Source organism: Pteropus vampyrus, unplaced genomic scaffold (assembly GCF_000151845.1).
Source record: "Pteropus vampyrus isolate Shadow unplaced genomic scaffold, Pvam_2.0 Scaffold34, whole genome shotgun sequence".
Lineage (NCBI taxonomy): Eukaryota > Metazoa > Chordata > Mammalia > Chiroptera > Pteropodidae > Pteropus > Pteropus vampyrus.
The window spans coordinates 3,000,965-3,011,526 of record NW_011888815.1 but is presented as its reverse complement, the minus strand read 5'-3'; the positions used below and the strand labels follow the sequence as shown (position 1 = coordinate 3,011,526).

Here is a 10,562-nt window from a genome sequence, read left to right as displayed (position 1 = left end):
GAGCTCTGTCCAGCTAAGGTTTTATTAAACATAGGTACGAGGTTTGGGCATTTATTAAGTCTCTAAGCCTAGCGCACTGAAGTCCAAATTCTAGAAACTACCATGACAGGGAAGAAAGAAGACAACAGCTCAGTGGTCAGACACACTCTGCAATATAGATATAAATACTGCTCTCCAGGATCGTCTGTTCCTTTCATATTTTTGAGATCTTTATCCAGGCCGTCAGCATTTTTCCTCTCCCTCTTCATTCCTTTGGCCATTCTTCTATAACCTTTCCTGTCTTCCCTAGACTACAATATTCCCCAAGCTCACAATTTTTCTTTCCAGCCTTTATGTTCTTCCACAAACTGCCAGTGCTCTTCCACAGGCCAGAGCTCCCTAACTAAAGATGGTTATTGATGTACAGTACCAGTGTTTTAGTGCAGCAGCAGAATCAATAAAGGAGAAAATACTGCTTTGTCAGGCTTCACCAAAGCATGCTGGGAAACTTTACTGCTTCGGAGGGCTACAGCAACTCTTAACACAGGAGAGCGAGAGCTGGGCTCCCTTCCACGGTGAGAAGTGATGTTCTTCTACCCCCTAGTGACTAGAAAGGAATAAGACAAAAGCTGGGGGCACTTTTGAGATAGACAGCTTCACGTTATTATTTATTGTCTCTTAATTGTATTTCGAAAAAGAACAGGAGTCTTGGAGACCAAGTGAACTGGGAGGACAACGGAATACCTGACACAGTTCTTTTCAAAACGTTCAAAATGCAAAGGATGTGCATTTTAGTAAGAGTCAGAACTTAGGTTTGGAAAGTTTGCCTTTCTTCCTAAATAGCTAGCGCTAGCCAGGTCACAAATCTCCGTCTCTCTTTTTCTCTCTCTTACACACACACACACACACACACACACACACACGCACACACACGCACATGCACATACGTGCACACACACACATGCTCTCTCTCTCTCTCACAAACTCACAAAATCTTTGTTTCAATCTCCTTATTTTACAGAGAAGTAAGCAACTGAAGCACAGCAGTGAGGTCAGAAACTAGAGCTGGTATATATTTGTGTACATGCGTGCATGTAAATAAATGCATAAACAGAGATTTCTGACACACACACACACACACTCCCAAATACACACACACCACCATGCTGGTGATTTCTCCTTACAAAGTGGCCAAGCCGATGAATTATGTTATAATTTTTAAAGCTTTCTTTGTTTATTTTTACACTAATTTCAACATGCAGTCACTTGAGTTACAATGCGCTAATTTAATAACCTGACAATGATGCATTTCTACCTTGGTACACCTACATTTTTTACAAATTAGACAGTGAGGAATAATCATCTAAAAAATACTAACGATGTAAAAATAAAAATCACTGGTAATTCATGAAGAAATACTTAAAGAAATTCTCACCGAAAAAAGCAACAAATGGCTTTTTTGGAAGATATAAAATATATTTATAAAATATATGACATATTCCTTTCAATTAATCTTTTCATTGTCCTCATAACAGCATAGCTAGTTTCCATCTAACGGTAAATAACTTCTGAAAGGACTAAATCTAACTGCACCACAGTCTAAATAATCTAAGCTTAATGAAGTGTAACATTCTAACATGGCTGGTACATATAAAATGTCACCACTAAAACAAGTGTAAGTTCAAGCATCTGGCTATGCCCTTATTAAACGAAATTTTAAAAGGGAGGTTGTGTCCTTATTTATAACAGCAGCAAGAGGAAAAGAATACTGTTATATGTTTAAGGGTGGATAATACCAACCATATATACATTTGTGTTTCTACAAACATGAACTTTTAAGCAAGTGAGGTAATGAAAAAACAGCTGTATTTACCTTGCTGGCACTTAACCGTTTCCGATTTGACCAACGCTAAAGATCGTGTCCATCGAATGGTGGAACATGGCAAAATGAAAGAGAGAAATAGAATCATCAACAATATACTTATATTATTCTGTTAGTTAAATGGTGCAGACTACATTCAAAATGACAAATGCCCAAGTTTCGAGGTTACAGAGAAAACATGTTTAAATGAGAAAACAGTTAAAAACAGAAAAATCACATTTCTGTGGTTGTGTCACATCATTTCCTCACAGAATTTTCAACAATGGAAATACAAGGACATATAAATACTGCTCAATCCTTAGAAGTCCATATATGTTTTTAATTGCCTTAAAACATTATAATTTTTCCTCTAAAAGCAACATGGAAAGGCAGATTTCTCCTACCTGAAATATTCAGATAGTATTATGAAGTTCATGGACAATGTCAATTCATGTTTAGGTTTCTACAGTTTTAGATAGTAGAAAAATAATTTCATTTAACTCCACTGATTGAATCTCCATGTTCAAAATAATAGGAAAAAAAATCTGAGTCATTCTTGACAATTAAGAAAAATAGGATAATATAGCACTGAGAGAGGGAAGAAAAAATTTTCTGAACAGCAAGTAACTTCAGCACTGTTCTCTTTTGATCTCTCATTTGTCATGCTAAGGCTGCTGAATTCCATCTACAATTAAAATTCTGTCCTGGCAAAATCCTCTCATGATTCCTGTCGCCGTCCAGTACTGCAAAGCTCTACTCTGGCTGGTTAACCAGCTAACTGGATGTTAAAACTTGGATAAATTTGGGAGATTATAACTCAATTATAAATCTAATCGAGCAGACCACATTTACTATTATGCTTAAGGAAAAAAATACCTTTAGGCAAATGACCTATCCACTTTGCCAATACGTCTTCCCAATAAATTAGAAACCAGAAAATAAATAGTCTTTGAGGAAAATCCGCTTACATTCCAGTGATCAGCAACTAGAAACGTTGATACAGAAATGACTTGCAAATATTCTTCATTAAAAAATACTTCCCCTGGTGAAATTGTGATTTTAACATTCAGCACATGGCACAGAACTGTAATACTACACTTTGGGTATTAAAATCAGTTCTTTTTGGATTTTCCCAACAACACACTGACAATTATTTTCACCCAAAACAAACACCAAAATGAATTACCATCTTATAGGTACGCAAGGCTATTTAGGGCCTGTCGACATATAATTCGATTGATTTTTACAACAATCATAAAAGATAAATAAAATAGATATGGAAATTAATAGGAAATGACTATTATTGCCCACTTACTATAATACAAAGAGTTGCTGTATATCAAGTGTCTACCCCATGCCAAGCTCTAATTTGATAGTCTGAATTTTTACAATTCTGTAAAATAGATAACCTTTTTTTATCCTCATTTCACACACAAGGAAACTGCAGCCGAGAGGGATTAGGTTATACTGTGAATTTGACTTGATCACGAACTTCTTAAAACTAGAAAATAGTGAAGCCGGGATTCAAGCCCAGGGAGTCTGATAAAAGAGCCTATGATTCTAACTATAATCCTATTTTTGCCAAGAAAAAGAAAGAGACATCAGGTTTGTCATCCTTCCAACCAGTGCCTTACCTTCTAACTGTACCCTGCCCATTTACACTTAAGTTCCTGGACACGAAGCTTAACTTAAAGACATTTTACAACAGTAAGATTTTTGCCAGTTTGGTTCTAAAGCAAAAAAGATTGCCTCAATGATAACAAAAATAAATATGGGTACAAAACTGAGAATTCAAAGTGAAATCTCTCCATTAGACTTTAAATTAAAACAGAAATTGATAAATTATTCCCAATCAGAAAACTCTTGTCTCCCCAGTTTCAAGTGTTAGTTATTCCCATTAAATATAAGAATGTCTTTAAATATTTACTTAAACTCAATTAAAAAAAACAACCGTTTTCTGATATCTATTATATCCGAAAGGCCCCGATATGCACTATCAAGTTGAATCACCACACACAACCCAGGATACATTATTCCTTGCCCAAATGTACTTTGATTAAGTATATAAATAGCAAAATGAAACTACCAGTTGGAACAAATGAGAGCAGGCAGGGTTTTCTGTATTATAATACCTGCATAAAATATATACGAAATATATTGTATACTAGACCTCTGCCAGACAAGCAAAGAACAAAGACAATAAGGAAGTGCGTGAGCGAGCAGACACGCAGTCTGATCTGACAGACTCAAAAACAGCAGTGGGACTGAGGACAGAAAAGCCAGACTAGGCAAGGTGACAAGTGTGGCTACTTTTAAGACTCCGAAAACATATTCTTTGAGATGTTTTACAAAACCAAGCTCAAGCTGCATCTGCTAGTAACTTCTCTGCAATTTGAAATAAATTTTAACTAAAATAGCACTGCATTAAAACTCCAAATTGTTGCAATATTTAAATATATTTTAAGTGTCAGTATGACTACTAAACATAACTCAATATCCTAGAGAAAAAAAAATCGCAAGGGGAATCAATTGCAGCTATTATACAGCTTCGATATGCAACCATTTTCATGGCAAATTATCCAGCTTAACTTATTTCTTAAATAAGTAAGAAATTATTAGAACATATCAGCTGACGACGCCTCAGCCACGTGACAAATGATACTTATTTACGTGGCATGTCATTTTAACCCGACATCCAGCTCACGTAACTGGTCACCTACTACTCACACTGATATTGACTCTCATGGCAATACTGTCAAGAATAAGAAAAGCTTAAGAAAATCCCTTCTTCGTTATGTTAGATAGAAAAATAAATTTATTTTCAACAGCAATTCAAGACATTTCAACATCAAAATATTAGCTTTATAGAGCTCTCAAGTTTTAACAGTGCCACTTTTGAAAAAATAAATAAATGGAGTTTTTTTTTTTTCGATTATCAAGTAAGTTATCATAAGCAAAGATTTCAAATTAAAAACAGCAAATATTTAGTTAACCCTCAGACAACTGAAAGGTCACTGTGCAGTTTTCCTTCTTTAAGCCATTTTCTATGAGTTTACTAGTAAATTGGTCATGATTTTCATTATGAAAATAAATTACAACTACAAGCAAAGGTGAGGTCAAAATGAAGGATATTCTCCTTGTCGACCCCACTGACTCGATTAAAGAAGTATTACTGGAGGCCTAATTTATAAACAGGCTTCAGATTTTAAAAACGCTAAATTTTAACACATCTTAGTCCTTTTTCAAGTAAGTGTTTTAGCTGACTTTAAAAATGCCTTTCATAAAAGTTACAATGAAAGATACTTTTCATTCTTATTTTAATTTTTGGAATTATAAGGTATAATCTCTGAATATAAAACAAGATTATGATGCGAATTCACATATTTGCTCATAAGAACAGAATCTAAATCAATAATGTACAACACTATAATTAAATGAGTGAACAGCTTTTCCTAACTGAATAATGCCCAAGTCATCTAGGACCTAAGAAAATTGTAAATGAGAATCTTAACACTTGGTAAAATCATATTTCAGATGATCCGTTACAAGCCAACCATGAGCAGCATATGCATTTTAATAATAGCAATAGTATCCATATCCCTAGCCGAACCAGACAGAATGTCTTAATAGATTTTTTTCCAGAGATTCAAAAGAAAGGAGATGTGTGTGTGTGTGTGTGTGTGTGTGTGTGTGTACACATATATATATATACATATATGTATATACACACACACACACATATATATATACACACACATATATGCACATATAGGTTCTTTAAGTCTCTATAAAATTATTTGTTTCCACCCTAAAAACAATTATAAAAGTATCAGTCATCTGGTAGCTCAGTAATCAAAGGAGAATTGCAATAAAGGACTTTTTAAAAACTCACACTTACATGTCTCTTGAAATCACCCTGCTTTACCACTAGGTTCAGATTTAACACAATCACTCCCATGTCATCTTCTAAACTGTTTGGATCTTCCAATTTTAAAATATGTTCAGTTGTTCTAGGAGGAAAAAAACAACAAATACTGTTAGTTCTTATTGGCAGTACTATGCAGTCTTATAATGCATCAGGAATTTATGGTAAAAGCCTCCTACCTCTGAAGAAGGGTCAGACACAAGTTAAAAAAGCACCAAATTCAGTGAAAATAAACTAACCATCTTCAGGGTGGAGAACTTGTTTGGCGTTGCCTATTTCAACAGTTGATTAACTGATTGTTCTCCCCTACACCCCAAATAAAATTTAAATGCTTGTTTTAATATGAAGATACGCAGGTTAACGGACCCGAATATTAACAGATGGAAGTGCGACATTCAATACACATTTCACAACACGTTGTGGGGGATTTAATACCTGACGAATACATTTGGGAGCTAAAAACCAAAAATTATAGAAAAATTTACATTTTAAAGCATGCTTCAATTATTCAGATTTTTGTGTCACTTTATCTTATAAAAACACTATTTTAACTTTATCTTGAGTTCCCACTAAAATTCATTAATAACAATTAGAAGGTAAAAATACAATACCTGTTAAGTTCAAGATCACTGAGAATGACAAACGCAGATCCCATGAAATCAGACGTAGTCAAATCTCGATCATATACCTTAAGAGAGGGCCAGTAACACACATTAATATGGAAAACCAAATGAGTTTATCAAGTTATTAATAAATGTAATAGGCTGGGAATTTTGCATTCAGTCTTCTAGATCTAAAAATAATTTGCACAGTGCAGTTAAAGAGGAATTTAGCCAAGCTGATGGAGAGAACAAAATTATTCAAACTCGCCCATTTTGCCCACCACGGCCAAAACAACAGCAGAAAATACTTTTAAGGCAGTATTCACGTGCATTAAAATGTTATGCACGATGGACCACTCTCTGTAGTTTAAATGGTCTCTCATTAAAATTTAGTATTTTCCACAGTGAGCAGGTCTGCCAATTAAATAGAAATTTGCTAAATATTCTATAGCAATCCCATCTTGCACTCAACTCATGCAGTATTCACCCAGATGTTAGAGCAATTGATGCTTACAACCGGTAGCTTAAAGCTCTATTAAGTATAAAGATATTCCTAATGAGAAAGGCTTCAGTACTCGTCACTACTGCACGAGCAGTAATAATTCTTCCACATTCAGTAAGTTTAAATACAATCAATGAAGGTATTATTTTCACTACGATTTTCTGTGGAGTATATAGCATTGGTCTGGGAAAAAAATGTAGTTTCGACAAAGGGTACGAAAAAATTCTTTCCATACTGGTATTTTTAACCCAGCGCTTAAGAAGAAAAAAAAATTAATTTGGGGAAGTTCACTTTTAAGAAGGCAAAGATTGCTGAGAAATAAATGCTTTTCATAAGAGAGCAGCTTTGAAAGTCATCTGCGATTACCTTCACGCGTAGCTTTTGATCAAGGCTTTGTATTGGCAATACGACTATTTCATCCCAAACTGGGTTCAGGTTCTTATATATGACTTTACTTTTGTACAGAGTCTTCCCGTTCAGCTTAAATTTCACGTAGGGATCACTTGTGCCTTTAAAAAGGAAAAAGAGCAAGACAGGTTTTTTTACAGATACACGTGAAAGCCTAGGACCCCCATTAAGTAAAGATCCTTTCCACACTCTGCAGGCTCAGAGCATCCGACTGCACACGCCCAGAACAAATCTCTCCCCGTGCAGAGACTGAAGGCCCCAGAGGTGGCAAGGAGGGAGAGGGAAATAATTTGGAGTAAATGACCGATTCTTCTTTGCAGAGTATAAATGGGCTCCTTGAGCTTTCATGTTTTGTTTCATTGTGGGTATGTCATCACTACACTGCCCACAAAAATTTCAGAAATAAAACCCACTGGCACCAGCCGACGATGTCAGGGGTCCTGGGGAAAAAAAGTCCACCCCTCTTAAGAACAGCAGTGAGTCAGTGAAAAGGGAAAGAAATAGTTTTCAAACATTTGGCCAGATGGTTGAGTCAACAGAACCCTGTACTTCAGAATATAATCATAATAAATAAATCAATCTCTGGAACCACTGGCTCAAAAGACGGGGTAAGGGGACTAAGACTGGAACTGGGGGAGTAGAGATTAAATGGACAAAGTTGCCATTCTTTGCTGCCTCTCGCACCTGCAGTAAAGCAGAGAGCCAGCTGAACACCACATCAGCCAGGCCCTCAGCTGGCCTCGGGGCGACACCCCTGACCTGCCGACTCCTCCTGGGGAGCTTTGAAACGGAGGCCAAAAGAAATGAATAATGTCCCTCCAGCCACTATGTCCAAAGCAGAAAAAAGGGCTGATGACGGCCCCTCCTCCACATTTTTCAGATCAATTGAGAGAGGGGGAAAAAAAGCCTGCAAATATAATACATGGATTATGTGTTGTGCCTATGTGTTACATGCATGCAAGTGTGCCATCATACGTGGGACACATAACGGTGACTGGGACACAACCGTGTATTCATACCTAGTGAATGATGAATAAAGAAAGCCCAATGAACGATCAATGGCGGAATAAATGCAGGCCAGCTGACAATGCTAGCAAAAAAGAAAAAATCCAGTGGGGGAGTTCTAATTAATTGTGAAACACAGAACCGTGAATAAGTCCACGAAGACCAACAGTCTGTTTTGTTCACCGATTCTTCCCAGGTGCCTTGGACGGCACCCATCGGTGGCCCCCCGTATATTTACTGACTTGAATTCCTGATGTTAAAGCCGAGCCAATGCAGTCTGAGAATCTTAGATCAAAAATTAATTAGGCAACTCTGTCACATTTACCAAGCTGTTAATACCCATCATTACTTCAGTCTTTTTTTCCAGCTCCTTTTTATGTTTCTATTTAAGCTGCGGAACTAAAAATTTCTGCAAAGGAAAGCAATGCATTTCCCAACTATTTAAGGTGAAAGTCACATCTCTATAGAGTAAGATAATATGCATTTTTAAAAATCTTAACTGATGAGCCAAGGTATAATTTTGACGAGTTAGTCTTCCAGTATCACAAGGCTACTACTACCTTTAAAACAACAAAAAAAGTTTAAACTACAAATATACACATATGCATATTCAAGTCTCCCATTTCCAGGTTGGCGGCACAGAGGCAGAAGCCCAGCAGCCTTTATTTTAAATTTGGACACACACACGCCATGTAAGCGGCCGTTCTGAGCAGGACAGTAAAAAATGCATGCATTCACGGCCATTCGGTGGAACACTCACTAGTGAGTGAACGATCTGCCCACTGCCCCCCCCCCCACCGCCCTCTTTTTACAAGAGAACACCTCTGGCAAGTCAGACTTCAACAATCATTCTGATATATATATAAAAAAAAGTGGAGGAAAAACTATAATAAAAAGAGGCCTTTAATTAAATGAAATTGCCACTCTGGGATCAGGGCTTCATGCTTGTCAGCGTGCTCTCAAAATAAACATCTCAGAACTAGGCCTCGGTGGTGTCACTTTCTCACAGGCAAAGCATACTGGGTAATCCCCAGGCATCTTGACAGCTACATAATGTTCAAACTGTTTCACGGGTGAATGGCGGCAGTTGTGTGAAAGAAAATATTAATGTCTGGAATTAATAGAAAAAGGGACCAGGGTTTACAAAGCCAAACAAGAAAAGGGTGTCAAGTTAGTGCGGCGTTAATTGTTAGGGAAAATCTGAGGAAGGGGGGAGCACAGTGTGATTTTTCTCTCCAAGCATCAGCGCCTCACTGTCAGGGATGTGACATCTCAACTAGGCAGGTTCTGAAAAGGGGCTGGCCATTCAGAAATGCAACTCCCAGATTATACGAATGATGAGATGACACCTGAATGGGTGGACTTTAACCCTTTTTCACTGGGCGCTTCATAAACAATGAGGCTCTTTGGAATAAAGAGGTGGGGTGGTACTTGGGGAGGAGAATGAAGCCAGGAGGCGGGATGGTGTCCCCCGGCTGGGCTGCCACCATCCTGGGGCTGCCGCTGATTCTGCCATGTGGACCCCATGGAGTGACACAACCTCAAACGTAGAATATCAAGGTGTCGAGTGTCAGTGGCACGAGCTTCCTGCTTCATCCCAAATACACTGTGGTGCTGCGTGTCCTGAGAGAAACGAACAGCCATTCGTTGGTCCTCCAAAAACGCTGCACCAATTTATACTCCTCTCAACGGGTGTGACAGTCCGTATTTCCGCTCATGCTCAATGACGCTATGGACGGTCCAGTCTCCCTTGACTCTGTACCTGTCACGCCTGCTAACACTGCTCATGTGTCACAGACTTGTACAGGTGACGTGAGTGCATGGCTTAGTGCTAGACGCTATGGGTGGGGGTGGGGGAAGCAGCAAAGGAAAATTAATCCCAGATACGGCTCTTCTACGCCCGGCAGGCAGCAGGCATACTGTAAATATAACACGAGAGGTCAGTATCAAAACAGAATTGACCTTGAGCGTTGCGCCGGTTCACGGGTGGGGGAGATGAGTCTGGCTGGGGCGTCGGTGGCCGCTGAAGTAGAGACGGATGAGAATGCAGAAAAGGACCGAGGTCATTTCGGCGGGAGGGACTAGCTCTGAAAGGGCGGGAGGGGGAGGGGACCAAAGCGCCGATTTCAAGAGCGCTGAGGAAGCACCTCGATCGATCCAGAAGTTAAGGGGGAAAAAATATAATGAGAAATAAAGTTAAAAAGGCGGGTCTGAGTCAGAGGCCAAAGCACCCTAAAATAACAAAATAAGGAGTTTAGTTTTTGTTCTGTAACAGGTGTA

At 38.2% G+C, this 10,562-nt stretch overlaps 1 protein-coding gene across 1 annotated transcript in view; it reads right to left on the bottom strand.

Moving 5' to 3' along the window:
• MCTP2 (multiple C2 and transmembrane domain containing 2) overlaps window positions 1–10,562 on the bottom strand; it is a 141,615-nt gene that overhangs the window by 105,710 nt on the left and 25,343 nt on the right. Inside the window, exons 4-7 of the mRNA XM_011357278.2 lie at window positions 7,236–7,378; window positions 6,377–6,453; window positions 5,739–5,850; window positions 1,853–1,888 (exon numbers count right to left, since the gene is read on the bottom strand). Of these exons, the coding sequence (XP_011355580.1) occupies window positions 1,853–1,888; window positions 5,739–5,850; window positions 6,377–6,453; window positions 7,236–7,378 (368 nt within the window). The remainder of the gene's footprint in view (window positions 1–1,852; window positions 1,889–5,738; window positions 5,851–6,376; window positions 6,454–7,235; window positions 7,379–10,562) is intronic.